This window comes from Bubalus bubalis, chromosome 11, assembly GCF_019923935.1.
Source record: "Bubalus bubalis isolate 160015118507 breed Murrah chromosome 11, NDDB_SH_1, whole genome shotgun sequence".
In the NCBI taxonomy this organism is placed as follows: Eukaryota; Metazoa; Chordata; class Mammalia; order Artiodactyla; family Bovidae; genus Bubalus; species Bubalus bubalis.
Window position 1 is genome coordinate 22,061,843 of NC_059167.1, and position 20,211 is coordinate 22,082,053.

At 54.3% G+C, this 20,211-nt stretch overlaps 1 protein-coding gene across 2 annotated transcripts in view; it reads right to left on the reverse strand.

Annotated features, from left to right (window-relative positions):
* PLEKHD1 (pleckstrin homology and coiled-coil domain containing D1) overlaps positions 1 to 19,651 on the reverse strand; it is a 32,729-nt gene extending 13,078 nt beyond the window's left edge. Inside the window, exons 1-6 of one of the 2 annotated variants that reach the window (XM_044924807.2) lie at positions 19,363 to 19,651; positions 3,837 to 3,930; positions 3,415 to 3,504; positions 3,120 to 3,196; positions 2,178 to 2,269; positions 905 to 957 (exon numbers count right to left, since the gene is read on the reverse strand). In XM_044924807.2, coding sequence (XP_044780742.1) covers positions 905 to 957; positions 2,178 to 2,269; positions 3,120 to 3,196; positions 3,415 to 3,504; positions 3,837 to 3,930; positions 19,363 to 19,436 — 480 coding nt within the window. In that variant the 5' untranslated portion in view covers positions 19,437 to 19,651. Of the gene's footprint in view, positions 1 to 904; positions 958 to 2,177; positions 2,270 to 3,119; positions 3,197 to 3,414; positions 3,505 to 3,836; positions 3,931 to 18,492; positions 18,902 to 19,362 lie in introns of those variants that run through there. The other variant, XM_006056150.4, reaches the window with a different exon arrangement.
* Positions 19,652 to 20,211: the final 560 nt, after the last annotated feature.

The following is a 20,211-nucleotide window of genomic DNA, read 5'->3' on the forward strand; positions in this document are numbered from 1 at the left end:
TGTGGCTTGGACCTCAGGCAGTTCAATTGTAGGATGGACTCACAGTTAACGATTGTAATACTAACAAACACATATGTTCATTAAGCATGTACTCTGTGCTAAGCACTTTACATATCACATCTCACTTAATCCTCAAAACATACCTGATAAGATGGGTTCTATTATTATCCCCATTTTTCTCATAAGTCTATTAATGTTCAGAGAGGCGGAGTAACTTGCTCAAGGTCACACAGTCAGAGGCAGTGAAGGTCCAATCCAGACACAGGCAGCCTGGCTCCAAGTCAGCACTGATAACCACTACCCTACCCTGCCCTTCATGACTCCTCAGAACAGGCAAGGCCCAGGGCTTCATGGAGATCCCAAATAGTGTGGACTTCAGCAGCCCTGGTCTTCAAACGAGGTAAGGGTCTCCTTCACCCCACAGGCTGCCTCCAGCCAATGCTTGGCCTCCTTAAAACCTGTGTGTTAACATTTAGAGGATGAAGGAACCTCTGATATTTTCCAACCCAGTCACCTTTATGGGACCAGAAGTCCCTCTGGATGAAAAAGGCCACCTCATCCTCCTGTGAATATCAGTAGTGACAAGAAGCTCATTGCCTCCTGACACAGCTTATAAAATGTCTGAATGGCTCTTTCTTTAGAAAGTGAACACCTACTCTTTTGACTTTCCTCCCCGGGGGTTGGTAAGGAGAAACACACTTCTTGTCAAAAAGCAACAGCAAGTCCCAAGCACTGTCATCTCAGTGGCTTCCCTGCTCTGCCCATCTGATTTCCCAGCAGGTTGTCTGGGAACCCGTCTCCCCTACACCCTTCCCTAATGCTAGGAACATGGGTCAGCGCACAGCGGCTGTGAAAGGGCCCACAGAGCGGGAGGCGGTGGGGAGTGGCCTCAACGTGCCCCTACCTCTCTCTGCTCCCTCTGAAGGCAGAGTTCTTCGGTCTCTTCCATCAGTTTGTCTGCCAAAGCAAACATACACACTCTCACGAGATGCTCACTGCAGATCCAGTCCTGAGGGGTCACTGCCTCAGGGGTCACGCCTCCATTGCCCCCAGCTCCTTCCAAGGATGAGGTTGGCACTGTTGGCCCCAAGGCCAGCCGGGGGTGGCCACTGAGGGCCCGGGAGGGGCCAGCTCCTGGGGCTGCAAACTCTGTGCTGGCCTGCTCTGCTACCCTCCTCTCCTGGCAATGACCCCGCATTGTATATTCACAAGAAAATGACATCTCATCTTTGAAGCTCAAGTGCGTCTCTGCACCCCCATTGTGCTGTTAACCTTTGCACTGATGTCTGGCTAGTGAGGCAAGGCAGGTCCTGGGGGCAGAGGGTGTCTAGAGCAGGCAGAGGGGAGTCGGTGCTCCGGTCCCCACATGTTTAAGGAGGCAGTAAGGGAGAGGGTCGCAGGCAAAGGACCAACCTCCCAGACTTACTGTCTTCTTTCTCAAACAGAGCATGCCTACCAGCTAATCTCGTTGGAAAAGATCCTGATGCTGGGAAGAATTGAGGGTACGAAGAGAAGGGGGCAACAGAGGATGAGATGGTTGCATGGCATCACCTACTCAATGGACATGAGTTTGAGCAAACTCCAGGAGAGAGTCAAGTACAGGGAAGACTGGCGTGCTGCAGTCCATGGCATGCTGCTGCCCATGAGGTCTCAAAGTGTCAGACCCAACTTAACAACTGGACAACAACCACCACTAGCCAATCAGGGGCACATGGGCCTAGAACCTTAAAGAGGGTTGGGGGTGAGAACTGGGGTCTGGGGGCAACATCCTCTCCATTTGTGGGGCCCTTGCTGCACAATGGACACAGGTGTTTCTAGGCATTTCCACCACCTCTAAAAGTTGGGGGCTAATTTTGTCTCCAGGTTAAGGGTGAGGAAACTGAGGCTTAAGATGAGCTGCCTAAAGATCCACACAGCTGATGGATAAATGACAAAGCTGGGTCCAGAGCTCAGGCTCCTAACCACTAGGCTCTCCTACCTCCTGTCATGCCGACCCAGAGGACTCGTATCATGCCATATACTCCCCCAGGCTCTGGGCTGGTCTCCAGCTCCTTGGAGCCTGCTGAACCCCTACCCAAGACACGCTCCCTCAGTCCTGCGCCAAACCTTGGGCTGCAGCCCCTGGCCCTGAAATGCTATCACCAGAGAGCCTGTTTGCAGCCCATCCCTCAGCCAACCTAAATACTCCTGCTTCTCCTTGGCCAACTGCAGCCCCTGGGCCTCCAGGCTCTTGATCATGGCTTCTCCCAGCTGGGCATTCTTCCAAGTCCTGGGGAGGGAGGGCAGATGGAACAGGAGAGAAGAGGAAGACACACACAACTGTTAAAACAGAAGGCTGGAGGAGAAAGAGAATGTGCAGAGCGTGTCCTCGTCATCCTTTCTCCCCAGAATCCCGGCCGCACCCACCCTGGGCCCCGTGACTCTGGGCTTGCCACCAGCATCAATCCACTACAGTCCCCGGAGGCTGGCCCAGGCTGCAAAGTGGGCCACCGGAGGCTGGGCCAAGAGCACTTTGGGAGCAGGAAAGAGATTGCTTCCTGGGCTGCTTTCTAGACCGCTGAACGCCCACCACCTGCCACAAGGCCTGGCCCAGGGCACCACTCAGAATCATCTGTGGAACCAAAAGCACAGCCCACCACAAACAGGCAGGGGCTGAGACAGGGGTCTGTGTGCAAATAGGCTGTGTCGGGCTGGAGGTTTCTGTACCTGAGCTCTCATCTGCAAACCACTGGTCTGTGCTAGGATTAACTTAGGGCCTGGGGAGATGGGATGGGTGTCAGGAGGCTGCCAAGTTCTCAATAGTGACACTGGATTTGCTCCCGAGAGTAGGAGACAAATGGTGTCTACGTATGCCACCTGTGACTCTAAACAAGCAAAGCTCACTTTGCTCGAATCTTATTTAGAAGCCTCCCCAAAGATGCTCTAAATCTGGTCCATCTCCACTCCCCACACAAACCAGCTCCCCCCAGCCCTGTGTTCCCCACCCTGCCCTCTCCCAGGGTGTCTCCGTGCCCACCAGGATCCCAGTCGAGAGGCAGGGAGGTCAGGGTTGGCTCAGCCCACACTTTTTCCCCTTCCAGACCGTCAGGCTGCCCCCCTTCCTGCCCAGGTGCACTTACACCTTCCCAGATTCCTGCAGCATCTCCAGCCACTGGGTCTGCTCAAACTCCGACTCAGCGGCCAGCAAGATGGTCCCCTGCCAGGAAGAGAAGACACAGGTGTGCCTGAGAGGAGCCACCCTAGGAGCCACCACTCAGCCTCTGCAGGCCTGCTCCATGCTCTCACCCATGTCCCCAAGTCACTGACACTCTTCTCAGGCCAGCCCACTGGAGGGGATGCCCCCAGGGAGCCTGGGGTCCCAGGGAATCTGCTCTGTTCCTGCGGAGCCCAGGCCAAGTGGAGAGCCTTACTCACGTGGAAATCCTGGTGGGAGATTTTCATGGCGTAGGGCATGCTGGGCTCTTCCTTGGCCTCCACCAGGCAGCCGCCCAGAGGGATGACACCCTGAGAAAGAACCAGGAGAGTGGCCCCCATTCCCCACCCAGCCCAGGTCACCAAAGGCCTCTGGGAGCCTCAGCCAATATCCAGGTGTTGCTAAAGGCTCGGGGCTAGAAGCCAGACCAGAACTCTCCCAGAGGGACACAGGAGGGACACAGGAGGGACACAGCCTGGGAGGGGGCCAGGGTGGCTTGTGCGCCCACCGCCCCCCACCCCCCAACAAAGACTCTCTGTGGGACCTGAGCAAGACACCGGAGAGCATCCTCCCCTCAGAGGATACCGTCCCCTGTTGTTCCCACTGGGCCCTCCTGACTGTGCCCTGGGGAGAGGCCCCTCACCTTGGGATGGATATTGAAGTATTTATTGGTTTCAAAGCTCTTTTTTTCACTCTCAGAGTAGTAAAGAAGGAAGCTCTCTTTGATGATGCAAAACCTATAGTGGGTGGTGGGGAGGAGGGGCAAACAGAAGGGAAGGGGTGAGGTTTCTCGGGGTGACAAGAGCACCCTTGGGGCATCTGTGCTCACGTGGGGAGCCCACGAGGACACTGCGCAGACTCATCCTTGCCAACTCACGTGCCACATCCAGGCAAAGTCCTCAGCTGGCCAGCCCCCCGCCAACAGGCAGCCCACCCTCACACCAGTGGACGAGCAGAAGTGGGAGGCCCACAGGCAGCCTCCACAGCTGGCTCCTCCAGCCGCCGAGCCGCCCCCTTTGGCACAGGGGGGTATCTGTGGTCCTTCCCCTCAGGTACCTTCAGCCCTGTGAGTCTACCCCAGGAGGGGCAGGAGAAGGGCTGGAGGACCCACAGTTCCAAAGTGGGTCTTTTGACAAGTGGTCTTGAAGACTGGCAATCAAATGGCACGTGGGTACCAGGCTGGTGAGGCCAGGCCTGCAGTCTACATGCGACACCTGCATTGCCTCTGGTCTTGGATGTTCCAAGGCCTCCTTTCTGGGCCCTGGGGCTAACTTAGGGCTTCCCTGGTGGCTCAGACAGTAAGGAATCCACCTCCAATGCAGGAGATGTGGGTTCGATCCATGGGTCAGGAAAATCTCCTGGGGAATGGAATGGCTACCCACTCCAGTATTCTCGCCTGGAGAATCCCATGGACAGAGGAGCCTGGCGGGCTACAGTCCATGGGGTCGCAAAGAGTCAGACACGACTGAGTGACTAACACTTTCACTTTGGGATCTCTAGGCCCTTGGTGCTTTCTGACTTTGATGCCCACAGGCGGAGCTCTTGCATCCACCCAGGGGACTCTCTCAGGACTGATGACTAGATAAGACACCAGGAGAAGATCCAGTTGGACCTGAGAGCCCAGAGTGGTAGCTCCATCCTCCTGGGGCAGCTGCTAATGCTGCTGTTGGAGCCATGGGACTAGGGGGAGCTAGAAACACCACTCAGATGGGCTCATGGCGGCCAACAGCATGACTCTCCCCTGCTCTGAGTTCAGTGACATCATACCGGTAGCTGCTATCAGTCAGAGTGGGAATATTTACACCATGGAAATCATCAAATGCTACAAAACATCAAGGGCTCCACCCCACCCCACCCCCAAGACAGCAAGTGGTTAAACATTCACGGGCACAGCCCTGGTTGGACCCACCCTCTTGGGAGGGACTCAAAAAGGGGCTGGTGAATCTCTGAAGGTGCTACCAGCCATGGGGACCCTCCTGAGGCCACAGCTACAGTGGGAGGGTCGCTGTGATTGCCGGCAGCTGCTGTCTCACCTCCCCCAGGGAAGGAGCTCAGCTCTGTCCACCCCACCCCACCCCACCCATGCTCTTTATTTGCATTGACCCTCTCGGCCCAGCCAGACTCTGAGGACAGCTGTGGACCTCAGAGGTGACTTCCTGCTAAAGCCGATTCACCCCGCCGCCACCCCCTGCCCTCCAGTGGAGGAAGAGCACACGAATACCACCGTCTGCAGAACAGCGGGCACGTTCTGGGCTCCCCAGCACCTGGCCCCTGCCCACCTTCTCAGCCTTCCTGCCACTTCTGCCCTTTAGCCCCTTGGCCCCACGAACACTAAGCTCGCTGCCTCCCGCCTCACTCTGTCTTGCACGATCCTGAGAAAGAGACTGCAGTTTTCCCAGGAATGCCCACCCTCTCTCTCTTCACCTGGCTGAAACTGTCTCACCGTTGGTGACCAGACCAGCTCCTGTACGTGCTGACCGGCCATACACTTGGCACTTAGCACCACTGCCACACCCTGGGTGCTCACTCTCGTCTGGAGGGCCTGTCATGGTCCTTCAGCCCTGTGGGACAAGAGAGATGTCCCCTGACAGTTTCGAAGGAAATTCATAGAGTAGATAAGAACACAAACCTGTCATTTCTCAGCCTGGGGTCGGGGGGTGGGGGGGGAAGCGGGAAGGGCTAGACCAAGTAAGCTTGCCTCTCTGAGCTTCAGTTTATTCACCTGTAGAATGGGAGTGATAACATGGACCTCATCTGGTTATTGTGAGGATCAGATGAGACTGCTCATCACTCTGCCAATTTGAAGAAGAGCCAGGACTGGACTGAGTGGCACATCTCCACAGTCCTGTCACCCACAGGAAAATGGGAGGCAGGGGACACAGGACCGCCTCTTAGGGACCCTTCTCCTCCCCTTTCAGTGGTTACCGAAATACTGCTATGGAATGAACTGTATTCCCCCAGATTTATTTTTTTTTTTAAGATTTTTCTTTGATGTGGACCATTTTTAAAGTTTCTATTGAATTTGCTACAATACTGCTTCTGTTTTATGTTTTGGTTTTTTGGTCCCAAGGCATGTGGGATCCTAGCTCTCCAATCCCAACCAGGGATCAAACCTGCAGCCCCTGCATTGGAAGGTGGACTCTTAACCACAGGACTACCAAGGCAGTCCCTGGAAATAGGATCTTTAGATAGTAGTTAAGGTTACAGGAGGTCAAGAAGTGGGGCCACAATCCAATCCTATTAAGACGAAGCATTTGCTCTCCCACTTGGCCCCTTGAGAACGTAGTGAGAAGGTAGCCGTCGGCAAGCCAGGAAGAGAGTCCTTCCCAGAAAGAACCTGCTTACGTCAGCACCTGATCTCAGACTTTCAGCCTCCTAGGAAAATAAATTTCTGTTGTTGAGCAGAAGGGTTTAACAGTGTAACAGATTGTTTACTCAAGCTATGGTATTTGCCTGAGCTGACCAAGATAAATACTTTCTTGCCTTTGTGACACTTCTAGAGACCCCTCCTCACTCAGAGCAAAGGACTATGCCAGGGATTCGGTGAGGGTGGCAGACAGGTGGTCACTAGACACATGGGCAGGGAGAGAACAGGGCTCTGGAGGCAAACAATCCCTATCCCTCAAGCCACAGCCTCCAGCAGGCTCCCAGCCTTGCAGGGTCTTCCCTTCAAAGCTCCTCTACAAAATGAGGCTGCGAGTATCTATCTCCTGGGGCTGCTCTGAAGAAACGTTCATTGATTCAATAAATAATCGCTGCACTCCCACCTGTGCCAGGCAATGTTCTGAGTGTCGGGGACAGAGATGTGGACAAAAGAGACACAAATCCCTGTTCCCATAGAGCTTATACTTGAGCATGCGTAGTGGGGAGGCAGGCAGTAAATAAGTTAGAAAGAAAGACTTGCAAAGTACCAGATGTTGACAAATGCTATAGAGGAAAATAGAGCAGGGGGATCGATGGGGTGAGGGGTGGGTAGGGGAGGTTTTGATATTAAACAAAGTGGTCAAGGAGAGCCTGAAGGCATCATCTGTGGAAAGGTAAGTGTTCCAGGCAGAGGAGCCATAGGTGCAAAGGCCCTGGAATGGGAAGTGTGCCTGGTTCTGGAAGGAACTGCAGTGTGGCTGCAGCAGAGGGAACCAGGTAGAAAGCAGATTGTGTAAGGCCCTGTTGGCTACTATAATAGCATTAATGATAAAGCTAACGTTTATTTAGCACTTACCCCAAGCAATACGTTACTGCAAGTAGTTACCTCTGTTAATGCATTTAACACTCACTATTATCTGATAAGGGCTTCCCTGGTGGCTCAGACGGTAAAGAATCTGCCAGAAATGCAGGAGCCTCGGGTTCAGTCCTTGGGTGGAGAAGATCCCCTGGAGAAGGAAATGGCAACCCACTCCAGTAGTCTTGCCTGGAGAGTTCTGTGGACAGAGGAGCCTGGCAGGCTACAGTCCACGAGGTTGCAAAGAGTCGTTGATGACTGAGTGACTAACACTTTCATTATCCTGTGAGGCACGTGTCTGCATTTTCTATGGGCAGAAAAGAAGCAGAAAGGTGACATGACCTGCTGAAAGTCAGACTGCTAGTTGATAGAGGCTGATTTTTCCTCTGAGTAAGAGGGACAGGCACTGGAGGGTTCTGAGGGGAGTGACACAATCCAATTCGCATGGCAGAAGGCTCAGACTGGCCGCTGGGCTGAGGACAGACCGTTGCTGGAGGGCTAGGGTGTCATGCATGAAATCCCTTCAGGGCTGGGGCCTCAGAAGGGACAGGAAAGGACTCAGGGGATGAAGGCATGAAAAGTCCTCCACACCTGTCTGCCACATAGGATGTCACGGCCCTCCTCTCTGTGCCCGCTGAGAGGCAGGGGAAGACAGATGTCCAGGGCATGCTTTGTTCCAGACTTCGGCAGAGCTAGGGGCTCCCATGGCTACAGGGGTCATGAAGGGTCACGTGCCACGCATGCCAAGCCTGGTCTGGCTGCAGCTGCTCTCGGTTTGCTTTGGGTGGGGATGGGAATCAAGGGAAGGAAGCTGGCATGGACCTGGAGGAGGAGGGTGACTCCCTGGCTGGCAAGGAGGAGGATCACCCAACAAAGCGTACATCTGGCAAGCTCACTTCGAGGACCCAAAGGGCTGGCTTTGCTTGTAACCCTGTCTCAGTGCCTGCCCGCTGCTCCAGCCGATGACTCTCAGCTTCTCTGCAGCAGATGGGGACCCAAGGTTAGAGTGCCCCTGCACAGAAGGATGCTTCCTCTTCCTGCCCCTTCCTCCAACATCCCCTTCCTCCCAGGGTTCTCATTCTGACCACGAGCCAGGGGCTGCCTCCTGAGTCCTGCAGAGTTGGGCTCACTGAATAAGGGCTGGAGATAGTCACTGGTTGTTTAGCTGTTCTCATGTGCTGCTTTCCATGCTGGGTGTGAAAGAAAAAGTGAAAGTGTTAGTTGGTCAGTTGTGTCCGACTCTGCGACCCCATAGACTGTAGCCCACCAGGCTCCACTGTCCATGGAATTCTCCAGGCAAGAATACTGGAGTGGGTTGCCATTACCTTCTCTAGGGGATCTTCCTGACCCAGATATCGAACCCGGTCTCTGGCATTGCAGGCAGATTCTTTACTGTCTGAGCCACCAGGGAAGCCCTAGGTATCAGTATTTGATCCATGTAATAATCCTGGAAGGTAGGGCTTTTTATTCCCATTTTACAGATGAGGAAACTGAGGCTAAGAGATGAAGCTACACATGAAGGTCATATAGCCAGGGTAGGGACTGGAAACACAGACAACAGCCTCTGTTCCTACTCCCATACCACACTGCCTCAGAAGCTGCTTTGGCCTTTGGACCATCACCTGGGCAGGAAACAGATGGGCCAAAGGCAGTAGGTTTCAAGGCTGGGGTAGACAAGCATCAGAACTCTGCCACTTACCAGCAGTGTGACCAGGGCAAGTCCTCTGATCTCTCTAGGGCTCTGGTCCCCCAGAGGAACTTGAAAACACTAATAGTACATATATCTCTTAGGGTTGTTGGGATAACGAAAAGAATTGTTCACATAAAGTCTTCGAACATTGTGTGACACATGGTAAATGTTCCTTAAACATTTACTTTTATTACTACTAATAATATTTATTATTATTAGGTTCAGTGTCTGCCACTGCCTCCCCTGACCTCCTTTCCCATTTGTGCTCAAAAAACTCCTACTGGCAAGAGCTCTTGGCTTCAGCCCAGCTGGCCAACTCGCTGTCCTCCAAATACACAGCCCTTTCCTGCACCCGCCCCTCCCTCCTGTCCAAAGCGCACCCTTCTACCCAGGCCAACTTCAGTCCTGGGCAAAGCTTCATCTCCAGTCCTAGCCCCTGGGGTGTCCCTGTCTAGTCCTAAGCTTCAGTGAAGCCCAGAGCGTGTGCGTGATTAAAGGGTCTGTGTCTGCCCTGGCTGCCTCTTCTCTCTGATCTTAAAGAATTTCACCTCTAGATGAAGGAAAATTTACCAGGTACCAAGACGCTCACTTTTCTAAGTGTTTTATTGACATTATCTGATTTAATCTCTCACGACAACTCTGAGAGTTGGGGCTGTATTTCCACTTCACTGGTGAGGGAACTGAGGCACAGAGAGATTCAGCAGCTAGTAAGGGGCAGACCGGGAACTCAGTTTGCCGGCTTGTTACCAGACCAGGTTCGTCAGCCCGACGTGCAGCAAGCCAAATGCTGAGACGCCGAGGTTTGCAGCAGAGAAGGAGCGCATGTGTGGCGGCCAGTAGCTCGTGTTATGTGTATATTAATACCACGTTGAAAGTTAAAACCTACTGAGAAAAAATTATGCAACTTGGCTCCAACAAGTGTCACCCGAAGAACCTGGATTCTTAGGAAATATCTTCTCGTGGATCCTGTAAGGAACTACGTCTATATCTGAGGGATTACTTAAACTGTCTTTTTTTTTTTAAGATTTTCTTTCTTGATATGGAACCATTTTTAAAGTCTTTTATTTGCTACAATATTGCTTCTGGTTTTTTCATGTTTTGGTGTTTTGGCCCCAGGGTTTGTGGGACCTAACTCCCCAACCAGGGTTCGAACCCGCACCCCCTACAGTGGCAGGCAAAGTCCTAAACTCTGGACAACTAGGGAGTCCCCTAAACCGTCATTCTTCTGTGAGCTGGCTAGGGTTTATACTCCTTCTTGTTAAAACTCTGTACTTGCTCTTTGCCACATATCCTTAAGCCCCAAACTTTAATTCATATGATGATTATTCAACATAAAGACTAAAGCGCCTGCCTTCAAAAGAGGAAAAAAACCCAGATCCTAAACATGGTCCCATGTTTGCAATCAAATGCAAAACAATTCCATTCTTCTAATTCTCCAAAGGCCTTCCACCCTTACCAGCAGAATGTGGTCCTCTTCTGTCAAAGCTGAGGAACTGAATCAAGAGATAGGGGAGGACTGAAAGCATGAGCCATGGGCTGAAAAATCCGTAACAGAAACTGGTGACTAACGCAAATTCTTGAGCTTGTCTTAACAGACCAGCAGATAAGGGAAGAGCTTGTTTAAAAGCCCTCTGCTTGTAACACAACAAACTGGCTGAAACTGGGAGGACCCAACACATCTGATCAGAGTCTGCACAGAATAGACCTGCTCGCCCCACAGGTGACGTCACAGCCCCAGGTTCCCTCCATATCTGACTTCCCTGGAATTTTCACATGCCTTCCAAAAGAAGCATGTAACTCAGATGCGCCTGTGCAGAACAGACTCCTTCACCTCGTTCCTCCAGTCACCTCCCCCCATGCCTCAGACTCCCTTCTTGTTTAGACCATAAATACCCCAAGCTGCTTGCCTCTGGGGAGGCAGATTTGAGATTAACTCTCCCAACTCCTCACTTGGCTGCCTCCTGAATAAACCTTTTCTCTGCTGCAAAGCTGGGTGGCTCAGCATCTGGCTTGCTGTGTGTCAGGCAAGCAACGTTGGCTGGGTAACACGCTGACGAAGCTCAGGTTCTCAGCCACTCTGCTCTCTGATGTCCAGCCCCTCTCACCACTACTGTTGGCTCTCCTTACTGCTTCAGACCTGGCATCGTGATTTGTCTTCTTAGAGCTTCTCTCTGCAAGGTGACTGCAAGCTCCTGGCCAGCTCGGGTCAGAGAGCATGAGAGAATCTCCTGGTACAGTCTGGGCTTGATGATTTCCTGTTCTCAGGGAGCTTACAGGCAAACACCGATTGTACAAATCAATAATTTAAAACACATCCAATGCTTTTACAGCTCCTCCTTTGTGCCAGGCACTGTTTTAATAACATCAGAATGGTTGTTAACCATTCACTCCTCACATGAGCCAGATGAAATGAGCGGAGAACAGAGAGGTTAAGTAGCATGCCCCAGGTTACACAGCTGGCAAGTGAGGAGCTGGGAACATTGCAAAGCACCAGGGTATCCTGCCACTTTGTAAATTTGTATGAGAAACAATAAGACAGATGGGTGAGGAATGAATGGTTTGGGTGTCCAGCCCGGAATGTTCTCCGAGAGGGGGTGACAACTCAGCAGGGTTTGGAAGGATGAATAGGAGTGTCTAGGGGACGAGGGAAGTGGAGAAGCATCTCAGACAGAAGGCACAGCAGATGCAACGAACACTGTGTTTCAAGGCTATCAGAACACGCCTGGTATCGCTGGCAGCTAAGTGCCAAAGGCGTGAGCAGTGGTGTCGGGGAGGGGAGCGAGAGGTGAGTCCAAGTCAAAGACAGCAGTGGGGACCAGACACGGGTGGGGCTTGTGGTCCCTGTGAGAAGGTGGGGCCCCTTATGGCAGATGACGGGAACTGCCAGCAGGCTTCAAACAGGGCCCTTGTGAGGTCACCTTGCCGTTTTAGACATGGAGAAGGTGTCTCGGAGGGCTCCACAGCTGGGCAGAGGGGCAGATTAGAGTTCTTGGTTGTTGCTGATAAAAGTCAGCAGAGCTTGCTGAATAAACAAGGGAGGAAGAGCAGAGTCTGGGATGACACGAGGGCCAGGACACTAACTGAGGTGCAAGGCGGACAAGGTGCCGTCCGAGCTGAACCAGGGAACCCAGGAAGGTTTTCCTCAGCTTTGCTTCCACCTTTACTCCCCTCCTCAGTGCCCTGAAGGTGACAAGGGCTCAAGCAGAGCGTGATGGTCAACATGGGCCTCACAGTAGATCCAGCTGGAAGCAAGAAAAAAAGGCTACTTAGACCCAAAGGTACCTTCTAAGTTGGATGGGTCCTGGCAAAGCAAGGCCCATCTACACTGCTCCTGAAGGTTTGGAGGGGCAAAGCCAAGTGTGAGTGTAGAGGCTGGGAAGGGCGTTGCATCACAGAGTGAGAGAAACTTGGAGTGGGGGGGAATCCTGGAGGGCAGAAGGGAGGTGGGGTGAGGGGAGAGGGCAGAGGAGAGAGGATGAAGGGAAGATCCAAGAGCCTGGGCCCTACAGGGTCAAGAGACAGCAGAGAACAATCCCAGCCCTGGTGGTAGTAAGATGCAGTATCTGGAAGGCTCAGGAAACCAGGGAACTGACCCAACTAGGTGCTTGCACCTCTGGGATTTAAATACCTCTCCACCCTGCTCTTTGACAAACCTTCTCTTCACGCTGAAGCAGGAAACGGCAACCCACTCCAGTATACTTGTCTGGAAAATCCCATGGACAGAGGAGCCTGGTGGGCTATAGTCCATGGGGTCACAAAGAGTTGAACATTTACTTTCCCTTCACAGTTTACAAGGCCCCCAGAAAGCTTGTGTGGAGGCTGGTGCATCAATGTGGCGGTGGGAATGGTGGGGGGAGACTGAGGAAGGAGCCAGGGTCCATATCTGCTAATGCAATAAGGAGCACCTACGCTGGGCAGCCAGTTCATCCACAGATAAGGAAACAAGAACTTAGAGCCCCTGGGGATCAGCAGAAACCCTGGCCTGTGGGAAGTGTGAAAGGCCATGGGTTACCTGTTCCGGCCTGGCGGCCTCTTCTTCCTGGAGACACCAACATCCAGAACAGGAGCAGCACCCAGGCTTCCTCAGCCCTGAGCTCCTCGGGCACTGAGAAAGGGGGTGTGTGGTGTGGAGTCAAGTAAATCCTAGAGCCAGGGAAGGATGGCTTATCAGAAGTGTCCCTTTTAGAAGTGGCAGAAATGACACAGCTCCCAGTGCATATCCCTTTCTGTTCATTCCGGGCAGCCTGGCACACTCAGGGAATGCCCACCCTGGCCTCTGCTACTTGTCTGGCTCTAGGTCTGAGATGGCAGGACAGCAAAAATCCTGCCTGTGAAGTACATGAGTGATGACAAGTGAGGGTTTATGCAAAGATCACCAAGTCCAAGGGGCTCCAAAAAATGTTAGCAGAGGGGATATATGTATACCTATAGCTGATTCACATTGTTGTACAGCAGAAACTAACACAACATCATAAAGCAATTGTGTGCATGCTCACTCAGTCATGTCTGACTTTGTGACCCCATGGACTGTAGCCCACCGGGCTCCTCTGTCCATGGGATTTTTCAGGCAAGAACACTGGAGTGGGTTGCCATTTCCTCCTCCCGGGGATCTTCCCAACCCAGGGATCAAACCACATCTCTTGCGTCTCCTGCTTTGGCAGGTAGGTTCTTTACCACTTGAGCCACCTGGGAATTATACTCCAATTTTAAAAAATCAAAAACAAGTTAGCAGAATTCTTTGAACAACATAGTAAAGACAAGCTTACTATGCCAAGCAGGCAGTAATGCAGAGGCACTGGGAGAAGTAGGAGGGGACCTTGGAACCCACCTTCTGCCCCCCCACCTCCCTGTGGTGGAGTTAAGGCACCTTTACAATCACCATGGAACAGAGTTAAACGCCACAATTGGATCCATTTCCATTTGACGGATGAGACACTGCCAGCCAGTGAGACGTGAGGCAGCTGTGCCTTGGCCTGGGTAACACAGCTGGTCACCTGCAGAGCTGGGACTGGAACTCAGGGCACCTGCCTCTGAGCCTGGGTTCACTTGCCACCAGGGCCACAACTGCTCTCAAAAGAAACTGCTTTATATTTCCAAGTCTTGGATGTAAGGTAGTTGAATTGCCTGCAAGTGTTGCTTGAGTTCTGGCCCTTGTTTTCAGACAGCCCATCAGTACCCTCCAATGACAGCTCCCGGGGGTGGGGAGGGAGAAGTATGTCTTATTTGCATAAGCAACTCATTTAACTTCAGGCCAGGCAAATCGTCAGGTGACCCCAGTGAAGCCTGACATAATGGGTGCCATTTCATCTTATAGCTACGCTATGATCTGGAGACTGTACCCAGATCATACTTAAACTAAGGACTCAAAACAACCTTGATGCCACCATCTTAGACGGATCTGGGGATAACCCTGAGCTGCCACCTGGCCACTGCCCACCACCAAACACTGTCATTCTGAAAAAAGTTGGGAGAGCACAAGCAGATTATTAAAAAAAAAAAAAGAGGGGCCTGCAGACTGGGATAGAACAGGCAGAAATGCTGCAGCCGTGCTGGGGGGACACCGCCCAGTCAGCTGTGAGAAAGGCTATGTGAGCCAGGAAGTGAGACCAAGTCCCGGTGTCACTGCAGTGAGGCCGAGCCTGAGTGGAGGGGACGGGCCAGCCCTCCCCTCTCCAGCCCTCTGGGACAGTGTCACAGTGTTGCCTTTAGGAAGCGGTGCTCAGAGCCAAGGCTGAAACTTCTGGGCCCAAATCTCTGTGGGAAGAAAGTCTCCTCAAGTCTTTTGGCGGGATGAACACCAGCTGCACAGATCATCTTTCCACACCTGCGCAGGTTGTGGCCTGAGATTTGGGAAATGAGGCCCCCTCATCTCCAGGGTTCCCCTGGCACTTAGCGGACACCGTGAGTCTCAGCTCCCTGAGGCAGGACCCGCTGACACTCTGCAAGAGTGAGCTGATGCCCAGGGCCCACCGGTCACCTTATACCCGGGGGAGGAGGGGGGACATGAGTGTAGACTTCCCAGATGCAGGAAGGAATCAACCGGGCCCTCCTCATCAGAGGCTCCAGCCTTGGGAGATGTGGAGAGGGATTAGGGAGTGGATTGGACTGCAAGGAGATCAAACCAGTCAATCCTAAAGGAAATCAACCCTGAATATTCATTGGAAGGACTGATGCTGAAGCTGACGCTCCAGTACTTTGGCCACCTGATGCGAAGAGCCGACTCATTGGAAAAGACCCTGATGCTGGGAAAGACTGAGGGCAAGAGGAGAAGTGGGCAACAGAGGATGAGATGGTGGGATGGCATCTCCGCTCAATGGACACGGGTTTGAGCAAACTCCGGGAGACAGTGAAGGACAGGGAAGCCTGGCATGCTGCAGTCCATGGGGTCTCAGAGTCGAACGTGACTTCGCGACTGAACAACAACTGGAATGCTGGGAAAAGAATGAAGCCCTAGGAGACAGCTGGCCTCTCTGCTGGACCAGTGCCACTGCGTGGCTGACAATGGCCCAGGCAGAGAGGCTTCACTCCTGTCCTACTTGTCTCTGAGCACCTGCGTCTCCACTGCTCACAGGTGAGGGGGAGGAGTCACCCTCTAGACACCTCCCAGATCCTCTGATTACTGCTAAAAAACACTGTGGATTCCTTTCTCTTTTTGTTCTTCATAGGGGAGAAAAGCTGGCCCTTCAGCTCAAGGGCATCTCACCCTGGGAAGGGAAGGGCTACTCAGGCACTAGGAGCTGGAGGCACAGGCCCCGAGACAGGCCCTGGGCGGAAGAGGCTTTACAGAACCCAGCCGGCTGCAGCCGCTCCCATCCTGCCCATGAGTTATTTATGCAGCTCAGGAGCCTTTCCAGGCCCCCTCCTCTTAGCTGCTTCCCCCCTCAACCATGGCATCGATCGCTCTAATGGCAGGGCTCTGCGGCCGCAGGCCTGAGTGCCCCCTCCCCAGGCCTTCCTGTGGCTGCTAATTAGCTGGAGTCCAAAGAGGCCACAGATAAGTAAGTGGGGCCCAAGGGGCCCTGCTGGGAAATGAGGGGGCTAAGCTTAGCATCAGGCCTCCCCCCGCCCCATTCCAGACCCTCTCTGGCCGGCTGTTGCTGATCCAAGGCCAAATCACTTGTGTGTGTGTTTATCTGTGAGGATGGACAGAGGCCTAGAGAGGTCAGGGGAATGTTACCTCTTTCCTGAGTCCCAGGGAAAGAAGAATCTTTACACAGGGGCAACTCCAGAATTCCCATGAAGGAACAAGAGTGTGAAAATCTCCTTGGAAGGGGGCTGGAGGACTTGACTTTGCAGAGCGTGTGCACTGTTCTGACTTGGGCTGGATGATTTTTTGAGTGGCTGTGGGAGCTACTGGTGGAGATTCTTGGGGCGGGGGTGCTACAGCTCTCCAAGGCTCCCGGGCTCCATCACTGTATTTTTGGCTGGGGAACTTTTGCCCCTAACGCCTCCCAGCCCTGGAATCAACTGCAGATGCAGTGGCCAAGTCCCCACACCTGTGGGTGAGGGGCGCTAGGGGACAGACCTGGGGGTTGCAGATCCCCAGCACTTACTAGGAATGCCATCAGGTGAAAATGCATGGAAAGGGACATCTTGGAGGACAAGACCCAAAGGTAATACCAAGGACAGCAGCTAAACCCAACAGAGGAGTGTTGTCTGCCTGGAGCAACTGAGGTAGAAGGGGGTCGTGGGGTGCATTCTGCTAACAGTTCTTGAATTTATAAGCCGCCTCCCCACACCCGCTTGATGCCCTTGGTAGAGACAAGCCTGCTCCTGGTGCTTGAGAGCTGCCACTCAGACTACACAGCCCTGGAAACCCCTCACAACATGGCTTCTCTGCTGCCCCAGGCCTCCCCTCAGGGGATCAGAGATAAGCTTAACTTTGGAGGAACTCAAGGAGCCACCACCCCGTTAAATCCGAAAGAGAAGTCCAGCAGAAACCAGGTGTGTAAAATGTGAAACAGCATCCACAGCTCCGTTTGTTCTGTAGACATATTAAATTATTCATCAAAACAGAACATCAAAACCAACTATAACCATGTCCCTCTGGGCTGTGTTCCTGGGCACAAAGGGAGCCCCCCTACTCAGGGGCAGACGCACAGGGTGGAATGGATGGGGCATCTAGACCCCCTCCTAGTTTCCTGGCAGGGTCATGCCTCCAGGCAGGGGCCATCACACAGCAAATCTCAGAGCTGAGATCGCCCTGAAGGTGAAAAATTTCCAGAAGATGGCCCATTGCTCCTGAAACCAGCATTGGGAGATTCCTGCAAGTTCAGGGCTGTGAACTCCCCCTTCCTCCAATACCTTCCAGGCTCAGTTATGAGTAGCTACCAGCCTCTGAGGAGTGGCCTTGGAGCTGGGACCTGGAAGCTGATGCTGAAGACCCAGGCTGCTTTGACCTTACCCACCACCCCTTCCACAGGATCAGTCCTTCTGACAGGACCCATCCATGCTCAGTCCTGCCCCATCTCCCTTCCCCCAACCCCCAAGAGTCCCGCCTTTCTGTTCCACCTTCTCTGCCTGAAGCACTGGAGTCTCTCTTCTGTAGGCCCAGTTTAAAGACACACATGAGTGCATGTGCGTGCTAAGTTGCTTCAGTCCTTTCCAACTCTTTGTGACCCCAAGGACTGTAGCCTGCTAGGCTCCTCTATCCATGGGATTTCCCAGCTAAGAAAACTAGAGTTGGTTGCCATGCCCTCCTCCAGGGGATCCTCCCAACCCAGGGATCCAACGCAGTCTCTTAAATCTCCTGCGTTGGCAGGCAGGTTCTTTACAACTAAAGAAGCCTGGGAAGCCCCAGTTCCCAATAAGACTCCTCCAGGGGTGGACCCAGACTCTCCCAGGCCCTTCTTCTCTCCCCTGGCCAGTGCCTTTCAGAAGCTCCCTCCCTGCATGTACCCGGTTGTTGGGCGTAGGTGGAAGTGGGGGGTGGAAGGGAGGACACCCATGCCCCACCTCTACGCCCACTTCTAGAAGCCTGGGGCAGAGGGATATGAATATGATGGAATTGGGGGCGGGGTCCCAGGGAGGCTGTTTGGCTGAAGACAGGGCTTCTTTCTCCGCTGCAGAGTACGGCCCAATCTGACCCAACTGGACTCCAACCACGGCCACGATCTCTTCCGCTCGCGCCCACTCTCCCCAACCCGACTTAGATCCATTCCACAGAGAACTCAGCGGCCCCACCCCAGCTCGACCAGCCTCGGGCAGGGATGACCCGGTCCGGGGTTGGGATCCACATCTTCCAGGAGAAGCCAGCGAAGAGCGAAACGGGGCGAGGCCAAGGTCACAAGGAAGGCAGGCGCAGGACGGCAGTGAGGGGTTCGGTAGGGGGTCCTTAGGCCCTGGTTCCCTCCCCAGGTGGTCCTCACTTGGCGCGGGAGGGGCACTCACCGCCGGGACCACTTGGCCGACGGCCTCCCGAAAGACCGCTTCCACAGCACACCATAGAGCTGCACCTTGGTGCTGATGTCTAGCGCGTCCGAGTCAGCCTGCTCCAGAGACGGCGAGGGCGACACCGAGTTGGACTTGGACGTGAACATCCTGCCTCGGCGGGGCTACCCGCGGCCGGGCCCACCCGCTCCCCGGGGCCGGGAGGGACGCGGGGCTCTGGGCGAGGGCGGGCTCGGCGCGAGGCTGCGGGGAGGCGACGTCGGCGGGCGCCGTCCGGGCGAGTCCCAGCCGGCGGAGACGCGGAGCGGCGCGGGCCGGGAGCTGCGGCATTCAAGTGCGCGGGTCCCGGAACGCGGCTGCTAGGGACGAGGGGGCGCTCAGCCTGCGGCTCGGGCTCCAGGCTGCGACGGGCCCGGCGGGGAGGAAGGCTCAGCCTCCAGTCAACAGCATCACCCCCCTCTCCCTGCGACAGCCCCAATTCTGGTGGCCCCGATTGGCTGGGAGGGGCAGGTGAGCTGGCTGGAGGCCGGCCGCGAGCGCCAATCAGTGCGGGCGCCGGCGGGAGGGCCGGGCTCCGTGCGTCCGGAAGGTCCCGGCGGGTAGCCTGGCCCCGGGACCCAGCCCAGCTCCCCACCCCCGCCCCGCGGGCCCATTTCTCCCCTGGGTTCCTTCTCGCGCGGGGAGCCTACATCGAAACCGGGGACACGTCTGCTTTGTGACGGGCTTGGAGTCACTCCTGCAGATCCTTAAACTCGTTTTGGATGCGGGAGAGCAGACGATTGGGCTTGGAGTCCCATCTCAGTCCTTACAAGGCTCGGGGAAGCGGCAGTGAGCCTTAGTTTTCTCTCCTTTAGAGCGTAGACCCCTTACCTCCTCGGGCAGGGCAGGGAGCCAGGTGAGACTTCGGCCGGTGCCCGAGCTCCCGCCGGGAAAGGAGACTCCATCGCTGCTGGCAGCCCCTCCCCGCCCGGCTCAGGTGGGTCTCACTTTGCACCACCGCTGCCGCGATCCGGATCAGATTTCCCTTCCCAGAACTTGGCTGCCGGCGTCGGAATTTGGCACTCAGTGCCAATCCCGAGCGGTCCGTGCCGCGGGTGTCCGTGATTTATCTGCGCGCCTGGCCCATGCTCCCTGGGGCCTGGCGCTCCATCCACTTCCGCTCCTCTCGGCGGCTCTAGGTGATCGTCTCACTTTGAGACGAGGGCAGACGCCTGTCCAAACCCTGGGGACCGCCCGCGGAGAGAGTCTGTTAGCACCGCCGCCTATGGGCAAAGTTCCAAACGCAGGGAAGCGAATCTGCGTGGTGAACCAGGCTGCAGTCTCCCTACCCCTGGCCGGGGTGCCGCAGCCATCTCTGGGCAGGCAGGTTTCTTCTGAGCGCTTGGGAAAACTCTCCTCCTCAGGGTTTCTTGATGCCTCACATGTAAGATAAATAAGTCCGATTGGAACAGAGGTTTGCAAATAGGTAGTTGTTTAGTCACTAAGTCATGTGTCAGACTCTTTGAGACCCCATGGACTGCCGCAGGCCAGGCTTCCCTGTCCATCATCATCTCGTGGAGTTTGCTCAAACTCAGTCCATCCAGTTGGAGATGCCATCCTACCGTCTCATCCTCTGTCTTCCCCTTCTCCTCTTGCCCTCAGTCTTTCCCAGCTTCAGGGCCTTTTCCAGTGAGTCCGCTATTCAAATCAGGTGGCCAAAGTATTGGAGCTTCAGCTTCA